Genomic DNA, 15,759 nt, shown 5'->3' on the forward strand with positions numbered 1-15,759 from the left:
TAAAAGGGACATTTTTATCTCATAAGAGTGTTGTAAACTTCCCCCTAGATGGGGAAGTTATTTAACCACCTAGTGATACCCAGTAAAATAAATAAATCTGAAAAAAATAAAAAGCATGAGATTCTTGTTCAATCCCATTGACCAACTTTCCCCTTCTTAAAATACGGTAAAAGAATGTGTAATTCTGATGTAAGAAAGTCGAGAATCAAGAATGTCATCTCATTGAACACAGGATTCATTTTTAGTAGAACTATAAAATTGAGATTTTTAGACACAATCACAACATTTATGCTATACATTAATTCTTATGCATGCAGTTGTGTATAAAAATCAGGAAACAGAGTAGCGCCTTCGCTTCTGAAACAGAAACCGTGCTTCTGAATTAGCCTTGGAACCAATGGGCTTAACGTCTTTTATCCGGAAAAGGGAGTTGAGCTTGCTTAGATTTTTGGTGAATGATCTAAGTATCTTATTTGCTGGGTTTGATCGAACGAGCTCCTGTTTCATGGAGACATGATCTTTCTCCAGGTCGGTCAGCCTCATTCTCATTCGAGCTACTTCGAGCCTCAGCTCCCTGTTCTCTCTTCTCACAGAGGCGTAGTTATCTCTTGGGGAGATCGTCCCGCTGCCGGCGCCACTGCTTGAGCGTTGGGGGAATTGGCCGTTAATTGAACCGAAGAAGAAATGAGTGTGGCCTCCATTCATTGCATTTCGAAGCCTGATCTGCTCGAAGTACAGCACCTGGACGGCCATTTGCACCAGCAGTCTTTCATTCTGAGCTGCATGGCTGCAGGCTTCCTGAGATAGCTTTTGACAATCGATGGTTTTACACAGTCGGTAGCGTTCAGATTCCTTGATGTTGGGATGAACCTGTGAGAAGCACAAATGCTGTCTGAAACTCGAAAACGTCACAGACAAAGTCTTAAACCATGAGGATCAAAACTGGATCTTAGTGCCTTACCTTGAGGAAGATATCAACAGATCTGTATAACCCATCATTCACGATCCGGGCATGATCTGGGAGTAGCTCTGCTAGAACGATGAACTTCGATGGCATCAAGTTTGGATCCAGTGCGATTTCTGCTAGATAGTTGTCCAAGAGCTTTGACACCTTAAGGATTGAGCTCTGTTTATGAGATCCAGGACTGTCGAAGTCATAAACCATCTCACTTTCATCCCTCAAGTTGTTCTCCTCGTCGTCCTCATCCAAGTTCAGGAAGATGGAGAAGATTCTCAGTATCGTATCTGTATCATACAGTGGATGGTAGTTGTTGCCGTGTGAGTTTGCAGGTATAAGGATGTCTTCAAGGATAGCTTGATCCAGCTGCAGACCAATCCGCCTCTCTAAATCAGCTCTGCAAGCTGCAGAAGCCGACCCCATTATTGCAGTTTTCAACAGACTGGAAAGGAAGGCTATCGGTACTGAACTCTTTCTTGACTGAGTTGGTAGCAAACTTACGATTGCTTCTACAATCACTCTTTGTTTCTTCTGCAACTCTGCATCCAACGAGCTTCCTTTAATCGATTGAGGGTCTTTGACTACGACACCCTGAAGAGAGTTATGTGTGTAGTTTATCAGGATCCTGCTGATTATGTCCTGCTTAAGGCCCTTCGACTTAAGTATCTAAACCATCTTTTCTAATCCTAGGGTCTAATATTGTAGCTAAACAATAATGAGAGAAATGTTCTCCCAATATTTTTTTAAATTTATTTTCCGTAATTTCAACAATACATTGAAATTGTGGATTATTTCTATATTTAGAAAAACAATCAGTAACTACCATTATGGTAAATTACAACTAGTTGGATAATAAATTCCAGATAATTCATTTGTTGCATCATAAAAATGTTTTAAAAAATCTCTTATACAGACTGCAATTTCCCAATCTTCCTCAAATATCATATCATTAGACATTTTTGAATTATAAAAATCATAAAGAATTTGTTTATGAGATATACAACTTTCTAGCATAGTATAGGTAGAATTCCACATATTCTTTACATCTAATATAAAATGTTTATATTTTAAACCATAATGTTGGCATAAATATTTAAATTTTTATTTTCTTGCCCCTTAACTTTTTATATATATATAATACAATTTCTAATTTTTGAAATATGAGTAGAAATAATTTTCAAGGCATCTTGAATACATAAATTTAAGATGTGACATGCACACCTAATGTGAAATAATTTACCATTTAAGCATGATTTTAATTGAGATTTTAAAATATTTATTGCAGAATCATTATTGCTGGCATTATCAAAATGAATAGAAAACAATTTCCATAAGCATGCAAAGTATTTAAAATACTTGCAGCAATAGTTGGGTCACTATGTGTCCGTTCAAGCCTAGTAAAAATTAAAATTCTTTAATTCAAAAGCCAATTTTCACCAATGAAATGGCCAGTAACAAAAATATAACTAATATTAAATTTGGATGTCCAAACATTTGAACTAATTGCAACTTTATAATTAAGATTTTCTAACAAAGAAATTAAATTTCGTTTATATGAATAAAAAATTTTCAAAGCATCAATTCTTATAGTATTCCTAGAAACTTTTTATATTGTGGGTTTACAGAACTATGCAACCATTTTTCTAGCTTTGGATCTTCAGCTAATATAAATGGTTGTTTTGCATGTACAATATACTTAGCAAGTTCTTGTCTCATTTTTTCTTGTGAATATCCAAAAGTACCAAAACTAGTTCCCCTCTCAATCTGTGTTTGGGTTGTTTCTCTCTCTTCATCTTCCTCTCGCTCATGTGTGAGTAGATGTCTGCTCAAATGACCCTTACCACCCTTGCTACAATAACTAAAGTCCTTCCTACATTTTTGGTAAACGGCCATTTTCCCCTTCCCATCAATATCCTCTATTTTGAAAACTTTCCAAACCGGGCTACGTAGCTTAGAAGCCCTCCTTTTTCCCCTAATATCACTACTATCGGGAGTGAAAGTTCCACTTCCATCGACATCAATTGCACCTGTGGTAACACTATCATGATACGATTGAATGTCATCCATGGTGAACATGTTGGGGAATCGGTTTTCAGAAGAGCCAGCCATTTTTTTAATTCTAAAAAGATAAAAAACTAATCTAATTCGACTTACCTGGATTGCCAGTTCAAAACCCCAACTTGATTTCAACGATTGAAGCCTTTCAACGTCCAAGCCTCCTTGTTGAAAGTCAAAACTTCTATAAAGTTGAGACTTGAGAATTGGAGAATGCAGAATCAGACAATCAATTAATCAGAATTTCTCAAATTGCAGATAATTGAGAATGTATGAGTACGAGAGAGAGAGAGGGAGAGAGAGAGAGAGAGAAGAGATTAAGAGAATTGTTAAATTGGTGTGATGAGAATGGTGGAGGATAAGGCTATTTATAGGAATTGAATATAATTTAATTGCCCAAAATACCCAAAAAAACTATCTGTTATTTAGTTATTGGGAGGTGTATTTTGGTCATTGTAAAGTTATGTATAACTTTACCCAAAATGCCCCCCTAAACTAGTTGTCACATAGTTGTTGGGGGGCATTTATTTCACTTTTTCAACCCCCCATAAGCAAAATACAGAAATACCCCCCTAATATGGTTGTTAATAGTTGTTGAGGGGTATTTCTATAAACCCCCCCCAAAAGTTAAAACTAGCCATTGGGCCCCTTTGGGAGGGGGGCCAACCGCCCAACAACTATATTCCCGGGCAGGCTGAGTGCGGCCCACTATGGGCCTGGCGGGCCGTGCTTCGTGTCGTGCCACAAGCTGGGTCATGCCAGTACGCGGGCCACGGGCGGCACGGCACGTGCTGTCATGTCGGCCCATAGGCCTCGAACCCCCGACCCAACACAGCACAGACCTTCGTGCCACTTTTTTTTATCCAACGATTGGCCCACTTTTTTTTCTTGTGTGTTGTTTATTCATAGGAGAAGTTCTAAATAAACAGTGAGATGTGCTGTGAGATCTGAGATAGAGAGCAAATCCCGACTCAATTTTACAACCCAAGACTGAGTGCAAGCCAAATCCTTTGATGTATTAATATGACCCCACATTGAATTAGATAAAGTGACATAATATATATATATATATATATATATATATATATATATATATATATATATATATATATATATATATATATATATATATATATATTGAATAAACAGTGGGATGTGCTGTGAGGTCTGAGATAAACCACTTACGCCCCAAGGGAGCGTATAAACCACTTATGTCCCTTATTTATCTTATATTATATAAATAAGATAATATATTATTTAATCAAATTTTTTACTACAATCCAAATCCCACCAACTGAGGGGTAGCCCAGTTGGTGTGATGGATGAATTGTCTCAGCGTGTCAAGCAGTGATTAATACTTAAAAAAAATAAAAATAAATAAATTGGATATCCCATAAAATATTCAAATTTAAATTCAAATCATAATTTTGGAAATCCAATGGATTCTTATCAAATTTGGATCGGTCAGATTTCTTATTGAATCAAATCAGGTATACCCTTTATCGAATCTGATCTGATCTGCTTGCAGCCCAAAAATAGTGGAAAATTTATTCATAAATCTGAACAAATGTCCCTTTTTTATTTAAAATACCATGGCCTTCACAATAAGGCCTAGGTCATAGGTTCCCTTGGGGCGTAAGTGGTTTAGTGTCTTCTCACTTGTCAGTTTTAGAAATTAAGAATTAAAAGCACCAATAAAATCAATCAAGAGCATATGTTTTATGTATTTTTATTTTAAAAAAAAAAAACTTCTTTGTTTTTAAACTACATTAGCTTGGCCAACCCAATGAACTTTATTGTTTTTAATTGAATTTAAAAAAAAAAAAGTGGTTCATCTTAGAGGTGTCAATTGAAGTGGATTTAGTCCAATTCAATCCGATCCAATGTGAGTCCACTTACAACTGGACTGAATCCAATCCAATCCATTAAAATGTAAATGGACTGGATTGGATCCAATCTAAACCAGATGAAATATAAAAAACAGAATAAATAAAAATTATAATAATATATTAAAATGAAGAAAATCTGAAAATTACAAAAAAAAATATACCCTTTTAGCATTGAAAAAGCATTTTTGCAAATAGAAGTACTTCCATAAAGCACTTGTATGAAAGTAATTTTAAAGTGCTTTTATAAAAGTATCAAGTACTTCCCTAAAAGTGCTTTCTTAAAAATGTTTTTATAAAAGTACTTTCATAAAAGTTTCTTAATAAAAGTGCTTTTATAAAAATAATTCCACAAAGTGTTTTCGTAAAAGTACTTTCATAAAAGTACTTTCATAAAAGTGCTTTCATAAAAGTACTTTTATAAAAGTACTTTTATAAAAGTACTTTTTAAAAGTGCTTTCATAAAAGTACTTTTTAAAAGTGCTTTCATAAAAGTACTTTTATAAAAGTACTTTTTAAAAGTGCTTTTATAAAAGAACTGTATAAGTTCTTTTGTAAAAGTGATTTCATAAAAGTGCTTGTGTAAAAGTACTTTCATAAAAGTGTTTTCATAAAAGTACTTTTATAAAAGTACTTTTTAAAAGTGCTTTTATAAAAGAACTGTATAAGTTCTTTTGTAAAAGTGATTTCATAAAAGTGCTTTTGTGTAAAAGTACTTTTATAAAAGTACTTTTGTTAAAGTATTTTCGTAAAAGTACTTTTCATAAAATTACTTTTATTAAAGTATTTTCATAAAAGTACTTTTCATAAAATTACTTTTATAAAAGTGCTTTTGTAAAAGTGTTTTCATAAAAGTGATTTCGTAAAAGTACTTCCATAAAAGTAATTTTATGATGGATTCAATTTTGATTCGTTTCAAATTGGACAAGGGTTTGGCCTCATGATCAAATTATTGGAAATTTGGTTTAGGTCCAATTCAGACCAATAAGAATATGGACCAATTTATTTTGGATTAGCTTAATCCAATAATTATAATGGACTATCCAAATCCGATTTGATAAGGTTTGGACCGGATTGAATCCAAAGCAAAACTGGTTGATTGACACCCCTAGTTCATCTTAGAACTAAGAAATTTCTCCAGTGATGCTCAAATGGGACAGTAAACAATTGATTGATTTTTCTAATTTCTTCTTATCTTTTTCCCTGCAGCCAACTTATGGTTTAACCAAATGATCAAAATTCTGATAGGATATGCCCAGTATCAGGTGTATCATATAATGGTTTAACCTAATGGTTTACACCTAGTTTGATGGATTTTAGGCTCCTTTTGTTTGCAATACAAATGCCATCGAACTGAGGTATTTATGTACTACGGTTCGTGTTTGCGAGCGTTTGTTTGACACGTAAAAATGTAATTATTATCAGATCAAATACTTTGGAAAGAGAGTATTACAGTGCCTCTTTTTTGGATACAATTTTGTATTCTTTTGATAATCAACTTTTTAACCAAAGTTAAGGCATTGGAGCATAAGGTAGTTGGAGCATTTAATGATGAGGCCCACACTTAGCACCGATTTCAAACAAACAATATGAGTACAAAAACAGTTTAAAATCTGAATTGTGTTTGCATTCATGAACCGAAAAGAGGATAAATATGCAATGTACAACATGTTTCATCCGCACATCAGGAAATGTGTTGTGAGGTCTGAGATAGAAGACAAATCCCAATATCACTTTTATATTTAAAGAATAAAATTAAAGCCTTTGATTAAGGTCCCACCGAGATTTGAACTCGGGTTACTGGATTCAGAGTCCAATGTCCTAACCACTAGACCATGGGACCATTACGTTCATACGCTTGCGATTCGCCAATAAGGATTTTTAGCGACTCAAAGAAGAAAAATCTAAAAGCAATTCAAACAATAAAAATTGCATTGACAATGGTAAAAGAAGGGTTTGAACCTTCGACTTGCGATTAATAATCACACGCTCTAACCAACTGAATTATTCCAACAATCACATGTTAGTTTTGTTTTAATTTTATTATATATGATCTGATTCAAAATTGAGCCACTAACCTCCACCATGAAATGACAAGAAGCCATATGGGAGCAGAGTCCATACTCTCCATCCCCAACTTTGATTTTGATTTTGAAATAAGGCCATGTTTAGGGGTGCTTAAAAATAAGTGTTTATTTCACTCAAGACCACACCATTAAGCACTTATTGGTGTTTGGGAAATAAATCCGAAATAAGTGTTTATTTTAAAAATAAGGGCTTGTTTTTTAAGCTCAAATTTCCAACTTTTTTTAAGTGTTTATATAATAAGTACTTATTCAATTTTTTTCTTCCAAATTTATCTCTAGTTGAATTTTAAAATACCACTTATAGAGACACCCCTAGTTGAATTTTATAAAAGTATTTTCGTAAAAGTGCTTTCATAAAAGTACTTTTATAAGTGTTTTCGTAAAAGCGCTTTCATAAAAGTGCTTTAATAAAAGTGTTTTCATAAAAGTACTTTATAAAAATATTTTTATAAAAGTACTTCTGTAACTTTTATAAAAGTGCTTTTGTAAAATTTGAAAAAAATGAAGGAAAAAATAGTTGCAGATGCTTATTTAAGTGCTTATTAGAGAAAAAGACTACCAAACACCTAATATAAAATAAATAAGCACTTGAAAAAATCGCATGCCAAATGCAAATAAGTGTTTATTCAAATAAGCACTTATTTTTAACATAAGCATTCCCAAAGAAAAAATTACAATATAAATAATATTTGAATATAATATATTATTATATATAATATGTATTTAATATATAATCAGAGTTGGGACGGTGGAGACAGGAGAGATTGGTACCCATCTGAACTCTCATGTTTATTTCTATACAAGGGTTTTGTAATTGGGTAAGGCCCGTAAGGGTAAACACGTAAAGTAGGGTGCTTCCCTACATGACTTGGATGAAATCGGATTCAGTACTTACTACTTACTAGACTTGTTCATGGGTCGGGTAACCCAACGGGCCAGCCCGGCCCGGCCTGGCCCTCGAATGGGCTTGAACACAAATTTGAGCCCGCAGGCTTGATCTCGAGCCTAAAAGCCTGAGCCCAACTATTTTACAGGTCGGGCTTGAGATTTGTTAAAAAATCCTGACTTGAGCCCGGCCTGGCCCAACTTTTAGGTTAAACCAAAAACCCTAGATATCCTAAGTTCCTAACCCCTCTCCTCTCATTCATCTCTTTCTAGCCGAACCTCTCATCTCAGTAGTCGAACACTCACCTCAAGTAGACAGAACAGGCAAACACTCACCAGTGCAACCAGTGAACTCCGGCGGACCGGCGGTATGTCCTCTCTCTCTCTCTCTCTCTCTCTCTCTCAATACCAACGAACACATTCATCGGCAGTGATTCCTTTCTTTTTTTTAGGTTAGACTTCTGACTCGGGCCCGGGTTTCGGGCTTTTTATTAGGGCGGGGCTCGGGCCCATGTTGTAGGCCCATTGGTCGAGCCAGGCTCGGGCTCGGGTTAACAAAATCCTGTTTATGAAGAGTAAAAGTCCAGCCCGGCCCATGAACAGGTCTACTACTTAAATAACTGTCTTCATACCGTGCTCACAGCCACTTGCAGTTGTGTATTGGGAATATTTCCCTATGAATAAAACATACAAGTACAAAAATGTTCCCGATGAATAGCTCTAAATGGCTATGAGCACGGTGTGAAGATAGTTCAGTGAGGACTGAATCCATACTCTGACCTGGACATCATGCTACATGAAGGAATGATTTGGCCAATATGAGAATACCAAGTAGGGAACCCTTTGGGCATGCCTACCTATTCGATGGTTTATTCTGAACACGTGGCAAGGGATAGGACCAGAGAGTGCGTTGTAGGCCCATTGGTCGAGCCAGGCTCGGGCTCGGGTTAACAAAATCCTGTTTATGAAGAGTAAAAGTCCAGCCCGGCCCATGAACAGGTCTACTACTTAAATAACTGTCTTCATACCGTGCTCACAGCCACTTGCAGTTGTGTATTGGGAATATTTCCCTATGAATAAAACATACAAGTACAAAAATGTTCCCGATGAATAGCTCTAAATGGCTATGAGCACGGTGTGAAGATAGTTCAGTGAGGACTGAATCCATACTCTGACCTGGACATCATGCTACATGAAGGAATGATTTGGCCAATATGAGAATACCAAGTAGGGAACCCTCTGGGCATGCCTACCTATTCGATGGTTTATTCTGAACACGTGGCAAGGGATAGGACCAGAGAGTGAGATGTATACCAAAAAGTGATCTAGGTTCCTCCAACAAAGTGTGAATTTTACCTTGTCTTACCAGCAGCATCAGCATAGAAATAGGTTAACTACTACCAGTCAGGTCATTTGACAGAATCTTCTGACCCTTTTTTCATATTTAAGGGTGTCAATGGACCGGTTTTGTACTGGATGTTGTCCAGTCTAAAATCAATTTGGACCGATTGGATGGATCAACAAGATATATTGGATTGGATCAATCTGGTCCAAAATATTTATTAGATTGGATTGGACCTGGTCCATCCGTAATAAATTTATATTGGATTAGGTTAAATTAATCCAATATTTAGTCCATTGATATAAGATAAGAATATAGGTGTCAATGGACCGGGTTTGGGTTGAAATCAACCTAAATTAAAACAAATTTGAACAGATTAGATGATCCATACTTTAAATTGGACTGGTCCAAAATATTCATTGAATTGAATTGGACCTGATCCATTTGTAATGGATTCACATTGAACTGGATCGGATTGGACCAAATCCAGACCAATTGACACCCCTATTCATATTTGATGGGCCAAAGTTATCATTTGGAATCATGCCATACCATTTCAATGTGGCAGTAAGCGATAGAAACCATCAGCAACGCGTCCTGTCAATGGAATTATAGCAGAAATACAGAATACAAATGCAGGCCATTCGTCCAATCTTGACAACCAAAGGATGGGAGATAAAACAATAAAAGAAGAGAGGAAAAATTTAGATGGCCATTAAAGGTGGGATCTGTCCTTTCATGTTATCAACTATGGAATGGGATCTGCTCCTCACACGGGAGCGCCTCACATGCACATCCACCGTGCATTGGGAACATCTCCCGTGAATAATAACTTAAAAGTATGAGAGATGTTCCCAGTGCGTGGTACCATGTGCGTGTGAGGTGTGAGTGAAGCGCCTTGTGTGAGGAGCAAATCCGGTCTCATCAACTATCAACTATTGGGGGAATCTTCATTTACCTCCACCTCATAAGTTTTTTACTTCATTGTACATATGGGAATAGTGGTAATAGGGGAATTAATGCCAATACAAGGGGAGTCCAGATCTGCTGCTCACACAAACTCTGCCCATGTTTATCACAGCCACATGGAGAACATCTCAACCTCTGCATAGTATATGCAGAGGGAGATGTTCCCAATTCACGGGGGTAGTGTGTTGTGGGTAGATGCGGGCAGGAGATCCGGAGTCATATAAGGGGTATGAGGAATCTGGATCACCTGCCAACAAAATACGCTCCATCACCCTGCCAATATCATCTGACACTGCACATCTCATGCATGGTAGCTCCCACTTTTATGGTGGGCCACAATTTCATAGTGAGATGTGTGGTATCAGATCAAGTTGATAAGGTGTTGGGACGTGTTTTATTGGCAGGAGATTCCAACTCGGGAACGAGTGTTGGAAGTTTTAAATTGTTGTAAGTGTACAGTGGAATAAAAGTTGTGGGGTCCACACCACACGCCTCCAAAACATGTTGGAACCTCCTAGATTCTAAATATCTGTTCGGAATTTCCAATTATCAATTTTCTAGTTAGGCATCAACAAGGTTAAGATGGAAACAAGAACAAAGACATATAACTAAAAGACTAATTTTAAATTTTTAGTAAGGGTTGGCATTTTACAATTCAGCCCTAAAAAAATCAACAGAACAGAGCATGCTAACTTAAGGTTTGAACGTTAAAAGGTATTAGAAGATACAGGGTGGAGATGAACTAAGAGTGAAAAAAAGAAGCGTTTTTTTTTTCAGGAGGAAACGAGAACTAGGGGATTGTTAGCCTTAAAAGTCAGAGGACAGAAGAAAGTTATTGTGTTACTGTTAGAAGGTTTTGAGTTGGATGAAGTTTAAGTCCAGTTTGGTTTGCGGGAATAGAGGTTTGGAATTGGAATTAGAATGGTTCATTTTGATTTCAAATGTTTGATTGGATGGAATTGGAATCTCATTCCCATTCCTGGTGGAATGGCATTCCCCCTTTTGAGGGAATGGTCATTCTTCCCCCTCCCTTGGGAATTCTATTCCAGTTGATTCCAGTTCTCAATCAGATTCCTATCTGAAGTAAACAGACCACTGTTTTCAAAACCGGATGGCCGGACCGGAAAAACCGGGAACCGGTCACCTGACCGGTTCCGTTTTCCTCTAAAACCGCTTTTTCTCTCAAAATTGATTTTGGTCAGCAAACCGCTGAACCGGCCGGTTAACCGTTCAAACGATTTTAACCGTTTTTCAATTTTTTAATTTTTTTGTCAGCACGGGCCGGCCATTCGGATCGAACAGTCGGACCGTTCGAATCGGTAACCAGACCTCTGATCGATTCGATCACCAATTTATTTTTAAAAACCATAAAACAGACTATGAGAATAAACCATTCCTATTCTGATTTGAAAAGAATATCAATTTCGATTCTAATTCTAATTCCACCTACAAACCAAACGGATCGTTAGAATTGACGAGTTTAAAGGTTGAAGGCACGGTTCAAAGCATCATACACCTCTGTATCAATACTTTAACCAATATGCCTTATATTTCTTTTAGTTTTTTTTCTTTTCAAATTTCATATTCTTTGTTTTTTTCTTTCAAATTTCATAAAAAAAGGAGTTTGTATAAACACCAGTAAAGAGGAAGGCCCAAAGTACTTTTTTCAGACAACAGGCTTCATTGTAGCAAAAATGAACTTGAGTGCATGATGAAATGTATCAAATCAAAGTTGAACGGTTATGACCAGCAAGTATTGAATGGGGCCTAATTAGGCTGATGATGGATTTATAATGGGCCGGGCCCTTGCTTTTGCGAAGCCCATTCGTGCACATAAACTCTCGTACGTGATTGAAAGGAATTTAAAAAGAAAAGGTCCCACCGAGATTTGAACTCGGGTTACTGGATTCAGAGTCCAATGTCCTGACCACTAGACCATGGGACCACATGTACATTTGTTGCGAATAAGAACTTAAAAGAATAATGAAGAAGAAAAGCTATCTACAAATTTTAGATTTAAAATTACGCTAGAGGAAGGGTTTGAACCTTCGACCTTGTGGTTAACAGCCACACGCTCTAACCAACTGAGCTACTCCAGCTACCACGTTTAATTTCCTTTCAATTATTTCAAATGTGTATCCACCCATCCCCACAGTCATTAATCCTTTAGATTTTAATGTTAATTTTTTTTCAGCAATCCGAAAAAAGTGGACGCATCATCATTTTATGACACCTTTTTCGATTCACATATGCTGAAGACAGATGACACAATTGTGATGTTCCTAACATTGTTTGTTTTAGGAGATCCACGCTTATAAATTTGGAGGGTGGATTCAGTCCTCACAAAAATTATGCTCACACCGTTCTCACGGTCTTTTTGAGCTGTGCATTGGGAACATCTTTTTATTCATGGGAAGATATTTTAAATTCATAGCTAAAAAAGGCTATGAAAACGGTGTAAACACAATTTTGTGAATATCAAATCCAATTTCATAAGTTTGGGGTGTCGAAATCTCTTACCCATAGCCACGGGACACTATAGCCTCATGTGGAGAATATCTCCCCATAAATTATAACATACAAATATGGGAAATATATTGTGGGTAGGTGTGGGTAGTATATCCAAATGCAAGTCAACTTTCTCTTTCCCTCTTAAGGTTCAATTATTAGAATAATGAAAGCTGAAGCCACCTCAAGAGGTTCATGAGCCTGATTTGACAAAGCTCCCCTTAACTCGGTTCATTTACACCCCTACTTGAATCCAAGGTTCAAAGTATTGACACGTATCGGCCGATATGTATCATTCCAAGACCCCTTTGATATGCCCCTATAGTGGGTGTATTGGGGGTCTGACCGGTTCAGGGGGTGGAGGAGACCTAAATCGGCCCCCTTGAACCGGTTTCAGAAAAAAAAAATAAAAACTAAAAAAAACAGTATTGATTCGCTCAAGACACCCATACCGGCGCATCAAGCATATCGATATTTTGAACCTTGCTTGGATCATTTCATTTTTGGTAAATCCCTACTTAGATCCAAGGGCTAAGGAATAAAAAGGTTACAATAATCCAATCTATTCAAAGCATATGATTGGGATCGGACTATTAGTAGAATTGGATAAATGTTCTTCAAACTCAAATTTTGATTGAATAGCATGCGTTGGATCACTTTATTTTCCTTTCCCAATTTCCCCCTTTTTTCTTGTGTTTGTGTGTGTGAAGGGATACTGGTGGTGGTTGATATGGTTATGGGAGAGATCGATTCTTTTTCTTATATTTTACATGATCATATTTTTCTTTTAAGTTCGGATTTCCCCCTCACACCCACATCACAGAATGTTAGTCGCACGTTAAGAATATCTCCCATACTTGTATGTTTTCATTCATGAGAGATGTTCCTGATGTATGACTATAAGTGTTGTGAGGAAAATTTTATGAGGAAATTCTGATTCTTTTCTTTGGTAATTATAAAATACATTTAGAACTTGTGCAACTGTTTTTTTTTCATCTTTTTTTATCAAGGGTAATCCATCCATGGGTAAAAGTTATGAAAATGACTTAGTCAATCAATGTAGTACAAATATGTAAGGCCATGGAAGAGGGGAAGATTGGGTATTAGGATTAAAAGGCATAAATTAAATAAGCTTAGTAATTCCACCAGAGCTTGTTATACATTGTCAGTCCCATGCCCAATAAAGGAGGAGGGTTGTGTTAGGTTGGTAGCTAGCATTAAAACTTTTGCGAAACCCTCATAAGTATGGATCATGATTTGCCTTTTCATGCTCATGTTAAGGCATTCTCCAAAAATGACACGCTATACTCTAATCCAAGTGTAGTGTTAAATAGGCAAGGGTTTGCTATGATGGTCCCCTTAACTGACCTGCTATGGCAATGTTCAACTATAGTGGCAAATAAGCAAGGGTTCCCACATCCTTTTCGATGGGGTGGGTAACGAAACTATTACAAGAAACACAACTTCATTTATCCACTTAGAATGCAAGAACATTAATAGAAAAAAACTATGAAATTAGTATACACTATGAAGAAAATAAAGATTAATATTGCAGTACAAGAAACTAAATGGAAGAGTAAAAGAAGCTAAAGATATTGATGGCTACAAATTATGATATACAAGAGAGGTGAATAATAGAATGGTGTAACGATAATAATATATGGGGTTTAAAAATAACATTGTAAATGCTAAAAGAATTGGGGATAAAGTAATTTTAATTAGACTTGTTTTGCGTGAGGAAATTAGTAACATAATTAGTGCTTATTTACCTTAAGTGCATTTAAGAAAAAAATAGTAAAAAATGATTTTAGAAAAAACTAGAAGGATTAATTGAAAAAATCCAAATAAAAAGAGATTTTTATAAGAGATTTAAATGGATATATAGGAAAAAGAAGTATATGAAATGATATGACGCATGGAGGATTTGGATTTGGAGAGAAGAATAATCCGGGAGGTACAATATTAAATTTTGCATTAGCTTATGATATGACAATTTTAAATATCTTTTTTCAAAAGAATGATGAACACTTGATAACATTTAAAAGTAGATTAAACATATATCAAATAGATTTTTTCCTCACCAGAAGATTAGAACCAATAATGTGCAAAGATTGAAAAGTTATTCCAAAAACAACAGAACATAGACTAATGATAGTAGATATGCACATTAAGAAATGAAAAAGTAATCGGTGTCCTAGAATTAAATGGAAAACCTAAAAGGAAAAAAGTTAGTTTATTTTAAAAACAAATTGATAATAAAAGGGAATTAAAATTTAAATAGAAAAATTAATTATTTGGCTTAAAATGACAAACAACACAAAAATAGCAAAGAATATCTTGAAAGAATTTAATGATAAATCCAGTAACAGCACCGGTTACTTGTTAGTAAAATGAAAAGATTTAAAATATAATCAAATTAAAATAAATATGTCCTAAAGACAATGATACCAAAAGACATGACATTTGTATGATAGAATTACCTACTGGGGATCAGCCGCACAATCTTAAATAAAGCAACATTATTTCAATGCTTCCGGAGACACGGTCCCACAAAGACCATAATCTTGTTGATCAAGGTCCCACCATTATTCCAGCTATTCAGCAATAGAGGTGAAGTTTGGTTCCAAGGATCTTAATGACAAGTTGGACCCAAACCAAACAGCTTGTGCTAGTGCCCGAACAAGTAAAAAAATAAATGTAATAAGGATTTTGTCTACTCAATGGAGGCAATGCACAATGGACAAGTGGAGTCTACATACGTAATACTCTCTATAGGAATAGTTGGAATAGGAAGCAACAACTTCCACAACCACTCCAAGAGATTGGATCGAACAATGAATGGGTGCTGTTGGAACTGGAGAAGTACTAAGCCTAGTGTTAAGAATAGATGCTCCTAGAACTGATTGAACAATGAAATAATGAGATCAACCCACTAAGATTTTTGGGTGGCATCAATGAAGGCTGTCTTTTGTATCATTGCCATTTTTACTTGTACAAATTATTGAAAAATTGTCTTATCACATCATGTCAAATAATTAATTTCATTAAAAAAATATAGGCATTGGATTA

At 35.8% G+C, this 15,759-nt stretch overlaps 1 protein-coding gene and 3 non-coding genes across 4 annotated transcripts; all 4 read right to left on the reverse strand.

Annotated features, from left to right (window-relative positions):
- Window positions 1-245: 245 nt before the first annotated feature.
- Window positions 246-1,605, reverse strand: LOC148801782 (BTB/POZ domain-containing protein At1g03010-like). The gene is made up of 2 exons (XM_088902040.1): window positions 962-1,605; window positions 246-870 (listed from the first exon to the last, which is right to left on the reverse strand). Exons 1-2 carry the CDS (start codon window positions 1,379-1,381, stop codon window positions 331-333), a joined length of 960 nt encoding a protein of 319 aa, XP_088758166.1. The 5' UTR covers window positions 1,382-1,605; the 3' UTR covers window positions 246-330.
- A 5,065-nt stretch (window positions 1,606-6,670) lies between these two features.
- Window positions 6,671-6,742, reverse strand: TRNAQ-CUG (transfer RNA glutamine (anticodon CUG)). The gene has a single exon. It is a non-coding gene; the product is annotated as a tRNA-Gln (tRNA).
- A 5,313-nt stretch (window positions 6,743-12,055) lies between these two features.
- TRNAQ-CUG (transfer RNA glutamine (anticodon CUG)) lies at window positions 12,056-12,127 on the reverse strand. Its single transcript has one exon. It is a non-coding gene; the product is annotated as a tRNA-Gln (tRNA).
- Window positions 12,128-12,207: 80 nt separating this feature from the next.
- TRNAN-GUU (transfer RNA asparagine (anticodon GUU)) lies at window positions 12,208-12,281 on the reverse strand. The gene has a single exon. It is a non-coding gene; the product is annotated as a tRNA-Asn (tRNA).
- Window positions 12,282-15,759: the final 3,478 nt, after the last annotated feature.

This window comes from Nelumbo nucifera, chromosome 3 (genome assembly GCF_055504915.1).
Source record: "Nelumbo nucifera cultivar China Antique chromosome 3, China Antique-T2T, whole genome shotgun sequence".
NCBI lineage: Eukaryota > Viridiplantae > Streptophyta > Magnoliopsida > Proteales > Nelumbonaceae > Nelumbo > Nelumbo nucifera.